Source organism: Spermophilus citellus (genome assembly GCF_964194105.1).
Source record: "Spermophilus citellus genome assembly, chromosome: 9".
Lineage (NCBI taxonomy): Eukaryota > Metazoa > Chordata > Mammalia > Rodentia > Sciuridae > Spermophilus > Spermophilus citellus.
In genome coordinates, this window is record NC_138191.1 from 9,936,534 (window position 1) to 9,957,833 (window position 21,300).

The following is a 21,300-nucleotide window of genomic DNA, read 5'->3' on the forward strand; positions in this document are numbered from 1 at the left end:
TATATAATTAGCATACATTCAGCCAAAACAACAAAAATAGATGATATATTTTGAAAAACTATATTAGACACAATATTAAAAATTTATTGGAAAACCATCTTCTAATAATGTGGATTGAGCTTTCTCTTTTCAATTCTTATGTGGATTCAAGACTATTTATTACCACCAATGGGAAAGTTTTCGCATCAATTTCATTTTATCGTTTCACTTTGGAGATATAAACACTGAGAAAACTAGTTCATATAGATAAATGACATTGATGTCCTGTCACTCTGGGAATAAACATAGCTCTGTTATAGAAATAAGATAATATTATTTGAACTTTCTGTTAGTTATGTGCAGAAATTTTATAGTACTCCATCATCCAAAATATTTTTGTTGATTTATTAGTGGACGACTCACTTAGCCAATTCAATTGTGTTGAAAGAAATGAATTGGAAACCGCTCACTTGCAGTAGGATGTGTTATCCCTTTATCTGTCCTTCATTTTTTCAGCACCGACATTGTTACTGATACTAACTTACTATTCTCAGCAAAAAGAACATTTCCTAGAACACATGAGTAGCATGAATTTCAGTCTCTTGTTGTGGAATCTTAAATAATCTCCTTTATTCAGATATTTATAGTATAGATTCAGATAACTGAACTTAAATGCAAACTGGGGTTCTATTCTAGTTGAAGTACAGCATAAGATACAGTTAAAATTTCAAATTGACCAGGTTCAATCCTAAAGGACAAGAAAAGGACATTACTGGAGAATGGAGTGAGAATGGGAAGCAGGTTAGGAAAGTCCCTGTCTGCTTCACAAGTTTGTTGAAAGCCAACCTTGCTCTGCAGCCCCAGGTGGGTTAAATTATCTGTCGCCTTCAAGGCCAGCCTGTAAATGGAGACTCTGTGCCTAGAGGTTCCTGTAACTCTAATTTCCTGTCCACTGGTCTGTAATCCTTCATGTTATCATTGTCACTGGTTTTTAACTCAGTTGTTCAAAGTGGAATCCTGTTTATTATTCACATTGGCTTGCTATTGCCAAAGACTTTTCTCCAGCCAAGAAAATGTTGGTCTCTAATCTCTTTCAGTTACATCTCTTCACTTTTTCTGTACCCTGCTTCGAACCTGCCCTCCCTTTTGGACAAGGGCCTCCTACGTGGACTACTTCTGGGTAACTATCCAGAGTCTTCCTACAGCACGGAGCATATCAGTGCATGGTGTGCACTGGACTTGTGTTTAATGCTTCTTTCTTTACCTGATTATTCTAATTTCTGGTCTGTGCCTCTCCCCTCTCATCAGTCTAGAAACCACCTTACTCCTCTGTTAGCACTTCAAGATTTTCATGATATCAGGGCAGGATTCTACCACTAGGGCAACACAAGACAGCAGAGCCTAAAATTCACACATCAACCCCATGATGATCTCTTTAAATGCACCTTACTCGTTTTACAAATAATATTCCTTAAAAGTAATTAATCGGGAAGAGCTTGAGAATTTCTCCCATTGCACTTCCTCTCAGAATCAACAGCAGGTCTCAACTCATACATAGGTCCTCTTGGGACTAAAAGGAAACTAATGGGACTGCACAATCCACCTTCTACCTACTTTGAATGGTCCTTTCGTGGTCAACTTGCCTAATACCTATTGCTCATCCCTCTGATTTAACCTTCCTTCACAACAGAATTTTTCAAGGTGCCACACTGTTTTTTTTAACTTTTGTCTTTTACACATGAATGATTGCAATCAACATTGAGTGTCTCTGTGAAGATTTTATCCAACAGGTCCCTCGCATCTATTACTGTGACCATGACTCTGATCTTTTAGGTAATAATGTATTTACCTGCACTTTTCCTACTCGAGAGCAGAAACTCTTATTTATCTATCCTACTTGAAGTTCAGTTCTTTATTCATGATGTGTGACCAATATATAGTTATCAGATGATTTAAGTAAATTAGGTAATCATTGAGAAATTTGGGAATGTAATGTTTTGTCTTGTCTCAAGAGTAGAAGGCATAACCTGTTAATCTGTCAAATAGTGCTGCTATTGTTGAAATCTGCTATTCCTACATCATTAAACGGTGACAATCAAACAGAAAATTTGGGTGAAGATTATTTGCTTACAAAGTGAAATAAATAGATTTATTATTTTAGAAAACATGGGTGATTTTGTAGATGTGTGGGCCTGAAACCATTCAAACATCATTTGGATCAGTTATTTGGCTATTGACACCAGCAAAGTGCTCTGAATTCCTGGATGTTATATAACTAAAGCTTTAACACTCCATAGTCTGGCCTCCTGGGGTGCTCCCCGGGAGGCAGCACAGACCTTCATAAGAGACACATTGGCCCAGCCTTACACATCATCACATCCTCTTTTAGAAGGAAACTTTTGTTTTTATATATTTTTTCCTTGAATTCTCCCTTGGATCATCACAAATGGAAGACACTCAATGCCCACTGAATTGACTATTGAGAACTGTCTGGAGTTCTAATTATACCCTCCGTCTGTGTCCACAAGGTATGTAAAGAAGGTATAATAAAATGCATGATTGTGTGACAAACACTGAGTGCTTTCTATATGTTCACTTAATCCTCACAATAGCCCAATGGGTCTAATCACCTTTATTTGTAATTGAAACAAAGATGAGTGGTTTTTTTTTTTTCCTCAAGGTAACACATTTAGAAAATCTTCAAACCTGGATAAATGCAGATTATCATGGAATTATTACGGCAAACTTAACCTTTATCCTATTCAGTACTATGGAAAGAAGTATATGTCTTGGGCATAGCCAGATGGGCTCATTTATGTAAAAATAAATTTGTTTGTTTAAGATTGACTCCTGCCTCTCTTGCTACAGCCCTTTGCTTTCTGGGTTTCCCCTTCCCATAAATAATTCCTGCCTTGTCCAACACCATTATAGATCTCCAGAATTTTACCATATTTTCACTTTAAAATATCTCTTATGAAATGCAAATCAAAACCATAAGGAGTACCATCTGGGACCAGTCAGATGGCTATTATTAAAAAAAAAAAGCAAAAACAATAAATGTTGTCAAGGATGCAGAGAAAAAGGGAACTCTTAACACTGTTGGTAGGCATGTAAATTAGCACAGTCATTATAGGGAAAATAAACAAAATATGTCTACAATATGATCCAGGTACCTCACTTCTGAGTAAATAGTCAAAGAAAATGCGATCATCATATCAAAGAGATACCTGCACACCCGTGTTTGTTGACACTCTAGCCACAATCCACCAAGATTTGAAATCAACTTAGGGGCCCATCAAAAGATGAAAGGACGAAGAAAATATAGTATGTGTATTCGATGGGATATCATTTAGCTCTTTACAAAAGAGTGAGATCCTGTCAATCGCAGCAAGATGCGTGTTTCTGAAGGACATTGCATTAAGTAAAATGAACCAGACACAGAATGGCAAGTACCTTAAGTTTTCTTTCCTAGGTGGGAACTAAAAAAGTTGATCCCAAAGTGGAATAAAGGAGAAGAGAGATGAGTAGAGGCTAGAAAGTGTAAAGGAAAAGAAAGACAGAGGGGGGTTGGATAAGGGGGACCTAAACACAGTTAGACAGAAATAATAAGTTCCAATGTTCAACATAACAGGGAGACACTACAGTTTACGATAACCTATTATCTGTTAGGAAGAACTATCAGCGAGAAGCTTAAAGACTCCAAACTCAAAGACACAATGAGGTGGAAATATGAGTCGCCCTAATTTGATCATCACCCATTATAAACCTGTACAGAAATGTCATACTCTATCCCACACAGACTAGAACATGTTCATTAAAAAGAACAAAAATGAAAACATCCCTTATACCTGTGAACATTTCAAGTGTATTTCAAAGGCACCCTCTCCAGAATCATAACTGATGCTTATAAGATTAACATAGCAAGGTACTCACTGTGAGATGTTTAGGTCATGAAGGTTTTTCAAGTTTGAAGCACATTAAACATCTGAGGAAACTTATGAGATTTCCAAGATTAAGAGGCACCCGAAAACCACAGGGAATGCTGGAGGATCTGAGAGTGTGTGTCCATCCTAGATTAGGGCAGCTCTTCCCACTGAGCCTTCCCAAGTCCCTTGCTTGCCATCCTCCACTGTCACTCTCTCTCCCCGTCTTAGGGTACTTGTCGATGGCTGGTGACCTCTTCCTTCTGGGCAGGCATGGTCTGCCTCAGGTAGGTTTCAAGGAAGCTGATACTTCATGGTGGTCTCTGAGTCACTTGTGACTTGACAGGACAGAGGTCGAGCAGATGGGTCCTGAAGCCAACAGGGGCAGCTGAAACCAGCCTTTATCATCAGGACTGTCCCTCATCAGGGACATAGCCCCTTAAGACCTATTGTCATAGTGACCCACCTCCCCCCAACAAGACTGTGTCCAAGTCACCTGAGGGAACATTTGTTCTGGGGCACAAGTGATACACTAAAAGTGCAGGCTGGGAGCCCAGTCCTGTCTGAAACCTTGGCATTCACTGCCTGAATGCCAACCACGTAGTGGTTCCCCAACTCTTTTTTCAGAGATGCTGAAGAGGTGGACAGAAATGATGACGCAAGACTAAAATTCGACTGAGGCAATAAAACAGTGAAGTTAGGAAGTGGTAGACAAGTGGTTTCTGACACTGTTACATTTCTTAAGAAGGTGTCTATCTCTGTGTCATATCCCTGTCTGTGCTTATGTGTGAGGGGGAGAGGCTGTGTCCCCCTTCCCTGTGTCTGGGAGCTCCACCAAGGAAACAACTTTTTCTGCTCACCTGTTTGTGTGTTTGTTTGTTTTTCTCATCCCTTCACAAATAAAACAAGGCTAGGAACGCACACAGGGAATACCCCAGATATTTGGAATGGACAGAAGAGTCATTGCATTTTACTGATCCCTGGCTCAGATTTGAGTCTGTTTCTGAAAGCGATGCTGTCTTCTTTCTCCCACAATTTTAATTCCCTTGACAGGAAAACACTGACAGGACACTGCTTGCTTCTTGTTCTACTGCAACTGTCACAAAAGAAGTGGCTCCCTCCAGGGATATGCAGAGTGACATGTCTACGATACAGTACTAGGGAAGGAGCACACTCAAAGTCCTTGCTGTCTCCTCTCAGCAATAATAAAAAATTATTGTTAGCACAGAATAAAAGAGTCACAAATACAGCTGTGTGCCACAGAAGGACATTTCTATCAGCATCATAATATCAGATCATAATAAAGTTGAAAAAAATCCTATCACCTAGTGAGTACATACCACGATACAACAGGCATGTGATGTCAGTGTAAAAAAAAAAAAACTTACTGCATGGCTAGTTCTATAAAATATGAAAATGTACAGTATATAAACTTGTTAATTATTAATTGACTTTTTAATTATACTATACTTTTTCATTATCTTAGAGTGAGAGTCTACATATATTTGAACATTTTGCAAAGATGATATTGGATGACTATGCTAATGGCTATGTATTTACTATACTACGATTTTCCCTTTACTTTTGTGTTTGTACCAGTGCATTGTAATTACAGGCAATAGTGAGATCCATTGTGATGCATTTGTACATGCACATGCTTGAGTCCATTTAATTCCTCAGTGCCTCCCTTTCCCATTTGTTCCTCCCTCTGCCAATTTCCTTCCTCTACTCCATTGGCCTTTTTCATTTTTTTTAAGTTGTAAACATAAGTGAGCCAGGCTCAATGGTGCACGCCTATCATCCCAGCAGCTTGGAAGGCTGAGACAGGGGGATGGAGAGTTCAAAGCCAGCTTCAGCAATGGCAAGGCGCTAAGCAACTCAGGGAGACCCTGTATCTAGATAAAATACAAAATAGGGCTGGGGATGTGGCTCAGTGGTTGAGTGCCCCTTAGTTCAATCCCAGTACCAAAAAAAAAATAATAATAATAATAAATAAATAAGTAAAAGTAGGATTCATTGTGATGTAGTCACATAAGCACATAGTATAATTTGGTCAATTTAATTCACCAGTACTTCCCCTTTCCTTCGCCTTTCTTCCCTTCAATTTTTTTACTCTACTAGTCTTTTTTTTTTCTTCTTTCTTTCTTTTGTGGTTTTTTTTTTTTTGGTTTATTCTTTAAAAAAAAAAAAACAGGGATTGAACCCAGAGGCCCTAAACCACTTAGACACGTCTTCAGCCATTTTTATTTGTTTATTTATTTTTTATTTTGAGTCAGGCTCTTGCTAAGTTGTTTAGTGTCTTGCTAAGTTGCTGAGGCTGGCCTCAAACTTGCACTTCTCCTGCCTCAGCCTCTGAAGTTACTGACATTAGAGCTTTGTACCACATCACATGGAAAGATCCACTGGACTCCACATGTCTACATGTGGAAGACAATATTCAACTCTTGACTTTTTGGGACTGGCTTATTTCACTTAGCATGATGTTTTCCAGTTCCATCCATTTACCTTCTAATGACATAATTTCATCCTTCTTTGGAGCTAAGTAAAACTCCACTGTGTATAGGCACCACATTTTCTTGATCCACTCATCTGTTGGTCACCTACACTGGTTGCATGAAATCAACAACTATAGTATCCCAATGTTTCTAGCAGTGCAATTCACTATACATTCAGTAATTTTTTTTTCCAGTGCTAAAAATTAAGTCCAGGACTTCGTCCATGAGCTACATCCTCAGCCCTCATGTTTTAGTACTTTAGAATGTACTCCTACATGTGGAAAAAAGAAAGATAGAAATTTACTGTAAACAATCTGCTGTGTTATGCAGGTAGCAAACTCACACCTCTCATATTTTACCTATTAAGAAGATGGGTTGAGTGATCGACCCGTATCAACTAGGTTTGCATAAGAAAATACACTCCATGAAGTTCCCATACATCAAAATACCTTAATGATGCATTGATCAGAGCCTGTCCCCATTGTTAAGCATACAGGTCTTTAAGCAGTTTTCAGAAGATTAGATGGTACCATGAAGAGTTGGAGAATTGCTGTTATGTCTTTGTCATTTTGAGATATATGTATATATATTTTAGTTGGGCTGGGGATGTGGCTCAAGCGGTAGCGCGCTCGCCTGGCATGCGTGTGGCCTGGGTTCGATCCTCAGCACCACATACAAACAAAGTTGTTGTGTCCACCAAAAACTAAAAAATAAATATTAAAAATTCTCTCTCTCTCTTTAAAATATATATATATATTTTAGTTGTCAATGGACCTTTATTTTATATATTTATATGAGGTACTGAGAATCAAACCCAGTGGCTCACACATGCTAGGTAGGCACTTTACCACTTAGCCACCACCCCAGCCCCTCATTTTGATATCTTTATGAAAATTTTCAATCCAAGATGGATTGAATCCATGGACACAGAGTCTGCAGATCTGGAGGGCCCAATATATTATACTGGAAACTTTCCTAAGAACTGTATAAACATCTCATTTAATTATTTTAGCAATACATCTACAATCTGAACTATCAAGACTCCAAAAATTTAGTGGCTTAGCATGATAGAATTTTATTTTTCTTTCACAAAGCACAGTGATGAGCAGCGCAGAGTTGGCATGCTGTTTGGACTTCAGTAATATCCTGGGCACTTGATAAAGAAAATAGATTTATGTAGCTACTGTTTGGGAAGCTAAAAGTCCAAGGTCAGGTGGTTCCATATGTTTGGTCTTTGGTGAGGGCCTCTGGCTACATCACTACCTGCTGGATGACATTTTAATGACAGCATGTATGTGAAAGAGGTCACAGAGCAAGACAGGAAGCAATCTCAAGTTTACTATTTCTATATTCTACTAGTTCAGATCTATTATTGAGTGCCTGCTGTGCATTGCTTTTTTATTTTTGTGGTTGTACTTTCAACTCGTGAGTTTTCCATTTGATTCTAATTAATCATTTTTACTTCATATCTGTAACTCATTTATGATTTATTAGTGTTCTGTGTCAGATGTGACATTTTCATGATACCTTCATTTATTTATGTAATTGTGGTTTCCTTCAGATCTTTGAAAGAATTTGTAATGTATTTATAATGACTACTTTGATGTGCTTTGCCTTTTGAACATAACTTCTAGCCACTCTCACAGGTAATTTCTGTCTCTTGGATTTTTCTAGAAATGAGTCATACTTTCCTCTTAGTATAACATAAATTTTTTGTTAGTAACTGGATATTTTATATAACATACTGTAGATACTCTGCCCAGCCCCTCTGCAAGACACCCCCAGTCTTGATTTTATCCCTTGCTATTTATTTATTGAATGACTGAGTTATATTAGGTAAGTTTTAATTTTTCCACATTCCTGAAGTTTCTGATGTTGTTTCTTAGAAAATAGAGACTTGGGTATGCCCACAGTCACACTGGGATGACAATGCATTTGGCAATTCTCACTTTAGCTGTCTTATTTTTTTTTTTTTTAATTTTGATACAGGGTCTCACTAAACTGCCCAGGCTGGCCTCTAACCTGTGACCCTCCTGACCCACCTTCCAGGGAGCTGGGATTGTAGACATGCATCACCACACCTGGCTAGACTGTCTTTTTAAAAAGTTATCGTTTTGCCTTTTGAGTTTAGTTTTTAACAGTAAGAAATTGCTTTGTTGCAATTTCCCCCATGTGGAGATGTTATTTTATTAGCGCCTGCTACTAAAAGTCTCATTTTTTCCTCAGTGTTTTGTAATTCTGTATTCGTCAAGTCCCCATATGTGAGTAATTCTTTGGGTATTTCCACTTTGCATGTAATTATTTCTAGCTTATCCATGGATATTAAGTAGGTAATTAACAATCCCTACCCACAGTCAATACACCAAGCAAAAACAGGTTAATTCACCTAAATTCAGGTTCAGAAGCCCAAGTCTAGACTTCACTTATTTATGTATTATAATTTTAATCATACATTTTATAGGGTGCAGTGTGGTAATTCAACATATGTATAAAATATATAATGATCAAATCAGGAGAGTTAACATTTTCATCTCCTTGAACATTTTTTTAGGGAGATAAAATCATTTTATATATTTATGGGGTATTTATCTTAGTACATGTGCACAGTGTATCTTGATAAAATATGGGCAGTCAATACCTCCATCTCTTTGATTACTATATGCTGGGAACCTTTGAGCTCTTCTCTTACAGTTATTCATAAAATATATGTTGTTGTGTAGTTACCCACAAAGTTCTGCAGAACACGTGAACTTCTTCCATCTGAGTTTTACTTTTATTGTATTTTATTTTTTGAGGTGCTAGAGGTCAAACCCATGGCCTTGTGCATGCTAGGGAGCTGGTCTCCCACTGAGCTACTGCCCCAACCCTTCCAACTGGTTTGAATACCTCTTACCAACCTCTCTCTATTCCTCCTCCCTTTCTCCTTTCCCAGACTCTAGTAATCACAATTCTACATTGAGATAGATTTCATTAGCTTCCATATATGAGAAAGAATATGCAATATTTGTGTTTTTATGTCTGACTTATTTCACTTAGGATAACATCCTCCCATTTTGAGCCTAGACTTAACATTCTTTGTCCCCACCATGAGACAGTAAATTGTTATAATTTGTTTTCAAGATTGTATCTTCCCCAGATTGAATAACACATTGTCAGGAGTGAGGCCTGAGGAGGAAAAGAAACATTCTTGCTACTGCAAGCAGTGACTACAGATAGATCTATAGCATAAATTCTGGCTGCATTTGTGTCATGAAAAATATCCCAGGTAAGGAAAGAGAGTCACAGTAGGAGGTAAACTTAATCACCTGATACACTTAGCTATTTTCATCTATTATCTTATTGATCTTCATAACAATCCTGTTATACAGTAGAGTTGAAAATTACTCCAATAGTTCTCATTCAAATTTTATTTATACCAAGTCCCAGCACAAAATTTGTAACTTTCATAAAAACCACAGTATTGGTTAACAGCATAACTGATAAAGGATTTGGTAAATTCACTAAGCATTTATGTCTCAATTTTCAGTACAATCACTCACTATTCTGTGATTTAAGCTTCACAACATTTCTGTTTTTGTTTCTGGTAACATGAAAAATTGATGCTGTAATCTTCTGGTTTCCCCTTTTACACATCTTATACCTTGATAAAATCATTTCCAAATACTTTATGAAATAACTCAATATCGTGACAAAGCTCGTTAACAGTTGCTTTTGAATATTGCTGGAGAAAATGGAGACACATTTCTCACATCCCTGGTGCCCTATTTCATTGAACTTGTAGGCATTTGTGTCTTGTTTGCTCAGATGAAACATGCTTCAAGATTTCCCATATACACAGAAGGCAGGCATTGGAAGGCCACAGTCATGATCAGGGTGTTCTTAAAAATGCTTGGTAATCAGTAGAGCATGAACACTTAACAAATATGTGTGCGTGTGTGTATATCTGTTGTCTGTGTATGCATGCAAACATCCAGATAGGTACAAGTAGCCAGTTGATGGTTTTTATATATCTCTCGACAAAAATGATTCATCTCCTGGAAAGTGCAATACAATGCATTACAATTTCCCCCAGAAAAATCCAACATTTACATTTTCAGATATTGAAGAAATCGCTCAGTGCAGAAGTTGTGTTTTTCTTTTTGTATCCCTTCTTTTCTCACTTATGAATGCTGCAAGACACCCAGAAATTGACTGCCAGAATCCTCTTGTGGACAGAGGCATTCTTCCTCTGATAGTGGAAAGTAGAGGGATGGATAATTTCCTTTACAACAGAGGGCCTGCCTGACACGGTGTAGGTTCCATTCTCAATCACTGGTTTTCCATATCCCAATTGCTGAAAAGGGGGCAAAAGGTATAGGCCCCTCTGGGACTTGGTCTGGAGGTCACTTAGTAAATGTCCTGGTATCTTCTGGGGGACATTACGCCATACTTGAAATCAGCAGCAATCGTCAAGGTTACTTTTTCAAGGCATCTGTCTTTCTCATGACCTTTCTAAAAGCCTGCTTCATGTCCTTGTTCCTGAGGCTGAATATGATGGGGCTGAGGAAAGGAGTAATGACCGTGTAAGGGACAGCCATGAGTGTGTCGTCTCCCCCGGAGGCTTCTGGCTTCAGGTAAACAATAGATGCGAAACCAAAGTGGACGATGACCACGGTGAGGTGGGAGGCACAGGTGGAAAACGCTTTCTGCTTGCCCTCAGCAGAGGGGATTCTGAGGACGGTGGAAAGGATGGACACGTACGTCAGGAGGATAAGCAGGAAAGTGCCCAGCAGGCCGGACACTGAGATCACAGTGACGATGAATTCCGTGAGGTCACTGTCTCTACAGGTCAGCCTCACAACTGCCCGCATGTGGCAGAAGAAGTGTCTGATGAGGTTTGGAGAGCAGAAAGAACCCCTGAATATCAGGACAGTCTCTATCAGGGAGACAAAGAAACCTCCCGCCCAAGCAGAGGCCACGAGTTGTGCACATTCAACATTGGTCATCAGCAGGGGATACCTGAGAGGGTTGCAGATGGCCAGGAAGCGGTCGTACCCCATCAGAGTGAGGATGATGCAGTTCGTACCCCCAAGGCCCAAAAAGAAACACATTTGCAAGCCGCATCCTGTCACTGAAATGGCTCTGCTCTTGGACAGCAGATCTGCCAGCATCTTGGGGATGATAGTCAGGGTGTAGCAGGTCTCGGAGAAAGAGAGTGCACTCAGGAAGAGGTACATAGGGGTGTGGAGGAATCTGTCCACCCCAGTTAGTCCCATGATGGTCAGATTACCTGCCAGGGTGAACAGGTAGAGGCAAAAGAAGATCACAAAGAGGAAGGCCTGAACATTCGGGTAAGCAGAAAAGCCAACCAGGATGAATTCCTTCAGGACTGTCTGATTGAACTTCATTGTTTGTCTGAAATTGGAAAAAAAACAAAGCATTCAATTCTCCATTCTTCTTTGATATCCGCAGATGAAAACTGTAATAATGTGAATCAAGCAAATCATCAGAGCTACAATTACCAACTTCTTTTTTATTTAGCAAAAACATGCATATATAGATGATGTGTTTTCCTCTCTGCATTCATTTACTCAGCAACTAATTGTTCAGCACTTTTTATGTGACCAAGGCATACTCTGACTTGTTTTAAGATAATTTTATTTGCTAGTAGTATAATAAGGGAAACAATAGTTGGAATGAAGTTCATTGGGAGAGCCACATTTGGTAAGATTTTTAACACTGGAAAAAAACACTGAGTGGTTACTAGAGTCAAGATCCAACACAGCAACTTACACATAACACCCGGTTTATTGATATCTACTGAGGAAAGATTAATAATTGATTTTTCTAGTCTTTTGAGGACTAAATCTGGATGATGGCTTATAATTGCTGGAGAAACTCAGTCATTAATACCTTTCTGAAGATATTTAATCCCTTCAGTATTAAAATAAATGAAAGAACATGCTCCCTTACTGCTACTCTGAGGAGAGAGAAGGAAGGCAGTTAGGACACATCAGACTCTTAGGATTAACACTGATTAATTAGAGCATGTGATGGTGCTACTAATCAGACTCATTATGCAAATGTGGAACAGGTGGCAAATGAGATTTTGTCCATTTCCTCAATGCCAAGATCAACATCCAAACATGATAAAGGCTATTTGTCATTGTATGAACTCTTCAAGAGTTTACACATGATTTACTCTCGTCCTCCTCTGACTTCTGCAACAAGTTGTCTTAATATTGTACACATCCAGCTTTGTATTACATTGAGCTACTGTTTTACCTTCCCCACAGGACAGTATATTTAATAACTAGTATTTATAGAGTCTATATCATTTTTTTTCTAAATTCTTTCAAATGTTTATTGATTTTTCTTTTCATACCATAAATATGAAGTACCTAGGACAACTGTGAAAATGTGTGGGGGCAGCTGTAATTATTTTCCTTAGTCATATTCGTGGCTAAAATCAAGCTACTTTGTCTTTCATTGAATATTCTTTTCCATTTATCGTGTGCTTTCTCCTTGAGGAAAGAGGCCAAACTATATTTTTTCTGTATTTCTCAAGGTGATAAGACAGTTTAAGAAGATAATAATTCTCAGTAAATGTTGGATGGATGAGGTAATAATCTTCAAAAGTGCTTAATCTGTGCACAGTTTCTGGTTTTCTTTGTTATTCTGCTTTGTAATTTTTGAATATGTGGATGAACAAACTTTCCACTCTGGTTAGGTTCAGTTTTGGCTAAGATCAAGCATTCTCATGGCAGAATCCCACCGATCACCGACAGCCAAGCCGTGTGGGGAAAATGGTGTAAATTATAATGGTTCCAGGGATGATCCACAACCCCATGAACAGTATCTTATAAGTTCCTTTGATTCTCTTGTCCTCTCAGACCTGTCTAGATGCTGTCATAGGCATGCATGAATCACATGGCCTAATTTTTCCTTACCTCCTATCTAGGACTTCTCCTTCCAGTCTCCCTTTCTCCCATGGTAGCCTCCACCCTCTTGTCTGTATCTGTATAATCATCTGGGGGGGGGGGGAGCTCAGAGTATTTTTCTCTTCTCTTGCCTAAAGGTATATTACAGAACTTTGGGCTTCCTCCTGAGGCCATTTAGCATAAACCTCCTTAGCATCCAAATTTAATCTGAGCCTTCCTGGTTTCCAGACCCACTTGCAGATTATTGCACTTTCCCTGGTAATCAGTTTTCTGCAGCATTCTGGGCTTTTTCAAAAGTATCCTTTCCCTCCCGGATATATTAGGTCCCAACAGGTCCCTTCTGTTTTCCCTCAACTGTTGTGAAAAACTCATCTCATCCATAGAAAACTTCACACACCACAGCTTTTAAGCGTGCTCGACTGTAGATAGCAAATCTACCAGAGAGGCGATTATGTGGACTCTAGAACTAAAAGATTAAGTGTATCAAAGGAAAAATAGAACATATTGGCAAAAACGAAGGGCTGTTTTAATCTCTGAAGTCCTTGGAACAAAACCCATGATCTCTCTAACACACTATGTGAAAACAGTCTGATTTCACACAGCATAAACTACCCCTTCCTACACAACTAGGTTGCGGTGGTTGTTTTTCAAAGCCATCAGTAAATTCAGCAGTGTTTTGAAAATGCAAACAATCGTCAATACAAATTCTTTCCTTTTCTTTCTTTTACTGATCACAATTGATTATGACCAGAAGAGAGTCAATCCACCTGGAACAATTTCCTACCTTGTGTATTTTCTTGACCTCCAACACCAAGTCACCATCACAGTTACATTCCTCCAAATGACAGTCTCCACAGTGAGGATGGAAGCATGTTCCCTTTTCCACTCAGAAAGGAGAAAATGACTTGAAGAAAAGAGAAATTGACTTCGTATGAAAAGTGCTGGCCTGAGCCTGAATTCTTACTTTTATCACTGCTTGTTTAGTGACCTTAGGAAAATCACTGCACCTGCTGAATTTGAATTTTACCAGCTGGGAAGTGAGAGAGGATTCAGAGTTTGTAAAAGCTTCAGGATTTGGGCTGGGGATGTGGCTCAAGCGGTAGCGCGCTCGCCTGGCATGCGTGCGGCCCGGGTTCGATCCTCAGCACCACATACCAACAAAAGATGTTGTGTCCGCCGAGAACTAAAAAATAAATATTAAAAAAAAATTCTTAAAAAAAAAAAAGCTTCAGGATTTTATGGTTCTATAAAATCCTTGTGATATGAGGCATGGGGCTTGGCCGTATGTGCAGTGATCAGTCCTAACCACCCACTAAAATAGAATGGGTAGATGGGTTTAGAGATACTGTCTGATTATTATCAGAGCTTAAGTTCCTTTAGCTCTAGAGGGTTGGTTCTGGTTAGGAGATCCCAGGAGACTACTCTTCTCTTTCATCAGAGGGATCAAAAACTTTTTCACCTAACTTTGTAATTTGCTCTCATTATGTGCAGGGCTTTGTATGATATATGGCTTACAAAATGCTTCTGGAAATCTCTGGGGATTTAAACCTTGCAGAGTTCATCCTGCCCATAAACAAGATTTTCTTCTACTTTGGAATTTATGTTTTGGCAGGAAAACCAAATGAAATTGTGATCCTGATGTTCATTCTATTCACTTTCTCACTGAAAAAAAAAAAAAATTGCTCTCCTTGACCAAACTTCAGACAGGCTCCTCTAAGCCTGCTTCTCAAATGACCCTGGGCTTCCGTGTCCACACTTCCTGGGCCTGTATTGGCCCCCTATAGCAAGTTCAGTTTAGAAGAATCCCCACTCTTGACATTTGAGAACCCCCAATATCTGAGCAAATTCCTCTTCCAATGCCATTCCCCAGGTGATGGATGTCTAATTATCCCAGGCTGCCTTCAGCAAGAATCCTGTTGGATCTCTTTAGTGCAACCACCTCCCAATGTTTCCTGTTAATAATGTTTTATCCTGATATTACCCAACTCTGTTTCATGATCATAAGTCCTCACTGTCCCATATTGTATCAAAAATTTAGCCCAAGGCAGGAGTGGTACTACATGTCCACAATTTCTAGTGACTCAGGAAGCTGAAGCAGGGAGAGTGCACGTTTGAAGCCAGCCTCAGCAAGAAAGACCCATGACCCTCAGCAACTCAGCGAGGCCTTGCCTCAAAAATTAAAAAAAAAAAAAATGAGGACTGGGGATATAGCTCAGTGGTAAAGCATCCCTGAGTACCATGTCCAGAATTAAGCCCACTGTTAAACTGAGATGTCTTTCTCTCTATTAAAATATTTCACTAATAAAAACCATTTTACTATTTTAGTTACTTTCTGGCTCTGATTTTCTTTGACACCACTCACTAGTAACACACTTTCTCTAATCACTGACTCCCTTCCTGGATATTTAAGGACCAACGGTGTGTGGTGTGTTAAAGACTACACTAATTATTGTGGGAATACTCAGAAAAATATAAGGAATGGAGTTTTATTTCAAAGGGTTTATGTCTTTGTGGGGGAAGCAAAATGGTGCCCATGAAAAATGAAATACACCTTATCGTGCTGAGCACTTAACAATGATCAGACAAGAAAAATTGAGAACCACTGGACCAGGGTAATCAGTGGAGGGGTGTTTGGAAGAATTTTTGAAAATAGCAGAGTTGGAATGCCAGTTTCTGGTAATACCTTGTGGCAGTATAGTAGCTTCAAATATATAGTGACCAAGGACAAAATATATAGCCCAAAAGGCACATCCTTAATGCCCACCTCCTCCAGCCACACCCTACCTGCTCCAGTGACCACTCTGTCAATCCCTATTAGGGGATGAATTTACAGACTGGGTGAGGATCTAGTAACTCAATCATTTCACCTCTGAATGTTCTTGCATTGTCTCACATAGGAGCTTTTGGAGATCACCTAATATCTAAATCATAACAGACCCTTAAAACTGAGGAAATAATGCCAATAATGGATGGTATCAAATTAAAAAGCTTGTTCACAGCAAACAAGAATATGAAGAGCCCACAGAATGGGAGAAAATCTTTTCTACTCACTCTTTTGACAGAGGATTAATATCCAGAATATATAAAGAACTCAAAATCTTAACACCGTAAAAGCAAATGACCCAATTAATAAAGGAGCAAGTGAACTAAACAGAACCTCTCAAAGAAAGAAATAAAAATGGCCACCACCACACACACCCCAAGTTCAGCATATTTAGCAATTAAGGAGATACAAATCAAAACTACATTAAGTTTTCATCACACACCAGTCAGAATTTTAGTCATCAAAGATACAAATAATAATAAATTCTGGAGAGGTTGTAGAGGGAAAAGAACACTTTTACACTGTTGGTGGGATTGTAAATTAATACAACCACTATGAAAATCAGTATCAGTCCTCTAAAGACTAAAAATGGAACCACCATATGACCCAGCTATACCACTCCTCAGTATTTATCCTAAAGAATTTAAGTCATCATTCTATAATAATACATGCACACCCATGTTTACTATTAGCATCATAATTCACAATAGTCAAATTACAGAACCAGCCTAGATGTCCATCAATTAAAATTTTAATGTAAAACTGTTATTGAATAAAAATATTACTTTAACAAATTACCTTATCTATCCATGACTCATATTTATTTTGGATAAAACAAAACAATTCAGGGTCAATTTTGTTGCAAAATGTTTTAATTCATAGATAGGTCAATTTTCTTGCAAAGTATTTTAGTTTATACATAGAAACACTAAAAACTTTTATTCACAGAAATATAGAAAAATACTGAAAGAGCATTTGTTTATTTATAGCAGTGGCCACTCAATTCTTTGAATTTCTTTCAAGTTGTGTACTAATGTTTATAGCCTATAGGTCTATCATCAAAAATATTTTTAATTATTTCTTAGAAAATAATTTTACTTGTTCCTTTTTCTGCTTTCTCAAAAACAAAATGGAATTTACTTGGCTTGCAAATGTAGTCATTGAATTTCAATATTCAAATTTTCAGGCCAGGCACAGAGGTGCATACCTATAATCTCAGCAGCTAAGGAAGCTGAGTCAGGAGGATCTCAAGTTCAAAGACAGCCTCAGCAAAAGTGAGGTGCTAAGTAACTCAATGAAATCTGTCTCTGACTAAAATATGAAATAGGTTGTGGATGTGGCTCAATAGTCAAGTGCCTATGTGTTCAAACCCCAGTATCCCCGCCCCCCCAAAAAAATATTCAAATTTTCAGTTTCTGAAAATTTTAAGTTTTCTGATTTTTATCAAATGACTGTTTATTATAATTATCCATCTATTGCAAAATCTTTAACTATATATTTTCAGAAATATAAACCAAAATACTATTGTTCTCAATCACCTTCGGCCATTGAGTTTTTAATGAAATCTTTTAGCCTATTACACGCTTTAACTAATTATTTCTCTGTTTACCTAACTGAAAACTTTGAAAGTACAGATTTTACTCATTCCATTTAGAAGACTGTCATAAGACCTAACTGATGGCAATATAACTTCTACTTCTAAGAAGATGGAGTAAATGTATTTTCCCCATTTCTACCAATTAGTACAACCCAAAACTATAGACATTACATAAAAAGCATGTATTAAAAATAATCTATGAATGTGGAGAAAAGTCAAGAGAAGTCCGAAAATTTGCAAGTAAAAGGAAATTACATTTATGAATTCTCTGGATTTTCTTGTTGCAGCAGATATCTTAATCTTATAGCTGATGATGTCAGCAACACTGGAAAGTCAGAAACTAAAAACACTTGGTTTTTCCTTATATTTTCTATTTCTTTGTGGAGATTTTCTACTTCTTTCCTAAGTGAACACCAAACAGGATAAAAAGAAATCCCCACCAATACACATCATAGACAAATTCCTGAAAACATTGAAAGATAATTTAAAAAAACCTTGAAATCAGCAAGAGAAAAATGATATTTTATCTATAAGGGTAAAACAATTTGAATGATAGCAGATTTTTCAGCAGAAAACAGGGATTCCAAAAGGAAGCTTTTTAAAATTTTTATTAGCTATTGATAGACCTTTATTTATTTGTTTATACATGGTGCTGAGAACCCAGTGCTTCACGCATGCTAGGCAAGTGCTCTACCACTGAGCCACAACCACAGGCCCAAGGAAGTGTTTTACAGAAACATATAAATGACTTTAGCAGCTGATGAGTCATATATATTATCAGGACTCCATTAAAGCATGAGCACTAAACAGAAAAAAAAAAAATTCTCAGTTAAATCAACATCTTCAGTTTTAGATCATTTAATTCTTCAAATAGCAGTTATGAATGACCTAACTCTGACCATCACTCAGGTTTTTAATATCAGAAAAAATTACCAACACATAGATGAGAAACAACTGAGGATATAATATGCAGGTTCCTCATCTCAATCTGTCTTATTTTAAGAACTAGAGTATCTAGTATTTTATTTAATTTAAACACATATTCACCATAAAATGGAAATAAGAGTTTTGTTTATGATAGGAATAAAAACAGAGAAATATATGTCTCACCCCCAAAATGAACATCACATTTCATTTTTAAGAAGCATCGTAAGCCAAGGTAATTTTACAATGTACATTTTCTCTAAACTCCAAATATATTTTCATTCTCTCTTCAATGTAAAACCATTACCTAAGAAGATTTGTCAAGCTTTATTATGTGCAATTTACATTATCACATAAATCTATTTAAAAATTGAGGTATTATTTACAGAGAGTAGAATGCATAAAAAGGAGTGTAGCATTCAGTGAGTTTGCCTAAAGTATAGGTCACCACATCTGACTGTGAAGTCTAGAAAATTTTTATCACACAAAATGTAGGGTCTAGAAAGTTCCTTTGTGGGTTTTTCTAAACAAATCCCCCCAAAATCAATAAGATAATTTCTATAACCATCACAAAATTTTCTTGTTCTGTGAACTCATAAATGGGACTGTATTATTGTTTCTCCTATTGTTCAACATAATACTTCTGATATTTATGCATGTATGATTTCATTCTTTATGTTTTTATTAGTGTGTGTTTCTTGTTCTTTATTGCTAGATATTATTTCATTTTATGAGTAGTCTACAACTTTATTGACCTGCTTTTAGACATTTGGACATTTTCTAATTTCTTCTTATTATAAATTAAATGCTAAAACATCCCTACAAATCTTGATGTAGAAATACACATACTAAGTCTGTGTACATTAATAGAAACCAGCATTCTTTCTTACAGGATGGCTGTTTCATTTTTCTTTGCCATTTTGCTCTTTGATAAGATATTTTTTTTATTTTTCATACCTTGATTTATTAATTTATTCTACTTTTATGCTTTGCTAAAGATCTTTTCAGGACAATGAAGACATTCCCTTATGTTTTATTTTGGTTGCTGTATGTTTTTGCTTTTACATTTAGGTCTGTGCTCCCTTTTCTATATGTACATAAAATTAAGCAGTGATTAAGTTATTATTCCTAAATGCAGTTGTTTCAGTATCCTTTGCCTGAAAGATTTTCCTTCCTTCATTGAATTTCACCAACACCTTTGCTGATGTTCAATTAGCTCTACATGTAACTATTTCTGGATTCTATTTTTGCACAGTATACCAGTAGCATACTGTTTTTGTTATATTGCTTCATAGTATTTTTTAAATCAGGGGTTTAAATCCTCCACGTTTCTTTCTCAAAGATTCTTAAGACTTCATATTTCCTTATGAAATTTAGAGTTAGTTTATCAATTTCTATAGTAAAGCCTGCTGGTATTTTTTTTAAATTGAAAATGCATTAACTAGACAGGTAATTTGGGAAACTTGAATACTTACCATATTGAGTATTTTAATTCATAAATTTGCATACATCTCCATTTAAGGATTTTTAAAATTTTTGCCCTTTGTTCTAAACCTGTAGCATTAATTATAGAGCACTTCTCCACTTTTGTTAAGTTTAATTTTAATTGTTTCATTTTTGATCTTATTGAAATTGACATTTAAAAATAACTAGGCAAAAGAACTAAACAGAAACTTCTCAAAAAAGAAACATAAGTGACCAAGAAATTTATGAAAAAATGTTCAGCATCTTTAGCAATTAGGGAAACACAAATCAAAACTACACTAAAATTTCATCTTATTCCAGTCAGAATGGCAATTATCAAGAATACAAGTAATAATAAATGGTGACCAGAAGGTGGGGCAAAGGTACAGTCTTATGTTGTTGGTGGGACTGAATATTAGTACAACCACTCTGGAAGATAGTGCCACAGTCTTGGCTGGGCACAGAATCACGAGCCACTCAAGCAGGAACAAAACTTTATTTTGAAAAAGTCGCCAATACTCTGTCGGCACCGGCAAGCCAAACCCGGTCCTCCCACGCGGGCGTCTACCGGAACCTCGCGTCTCTTGGAACCGGGGGTCCCCCGGACCTCCCCCGGAATTTCCTCCTACTATCCTTCCCCAACCAATGGGAACTCTCCATGAGTCCCGCAACATGAGTCCGGTAGCAGGCCAAGGTGAACAGCTGGAGTCCAATTTGCATATGAATGTAAATCTTAACATAATCATATCTCAGTGGCTAGCTGGCGTCACTTTACAACCAAAGGTGCCATACATCGTATATTTGCTTGTGGCTCCTAGCAAGATAGTGTGGAGATTCCTCAAAATACTAGGAATAAAACCACCACATGACCCAGCTATAGGACTCGTTGGTATTTATACAAAAGATCTAAAGTCAGCAAACTATAGGAATACAGACACTTCAGTGTTTATAGCAGCACAATTCACAGTAGCCAAATTATGGAATCAACTCAGGTACCCTTCAACAAATGAATGGACAATGTGGTATATACACACAATGGCGTTTTACACAGCCATGAAGAAAAATGAAATAATGGTATTTGCCAGTAAATGGATGGAAATAGAAAAAAAATCATGCTAAAAAAATAAGCCAGACTCAAAAAATCAAGGGTCAGATATTTTCTCTCATATGTGGA

General features: G+C 37.4%; 2 protein-coding genes across 2 annotated transcripts in view; one reads left to right on the top strand and one right to left on the bottom strand.

Moving 5' to 3' along the window:
• Positions 1–21,300, top strand: part of LOC308655784 (interferon-activable protein 203-like) — a 441,182-nt gene that overhangs the window by 81,739 nt on the left and 338,143 nt on the right. The window lies entirely within an intron of this gene.
• On the bottom strand, positions 10,852–11,784 carry OR10X1 (olfactory receptor family 10 subfamily X member 1; the record flags this gene model as incomplete). The annotated part of the gene is made up of 1 exon (XM_081306075.1): positions 10,852–11,784. One exon carries the CDS (start codon positions 11,782–11,784, stop codon positions 10,852–10,854), a length of 933 nt encoding a protein of 310 aa, XP_081162201.1.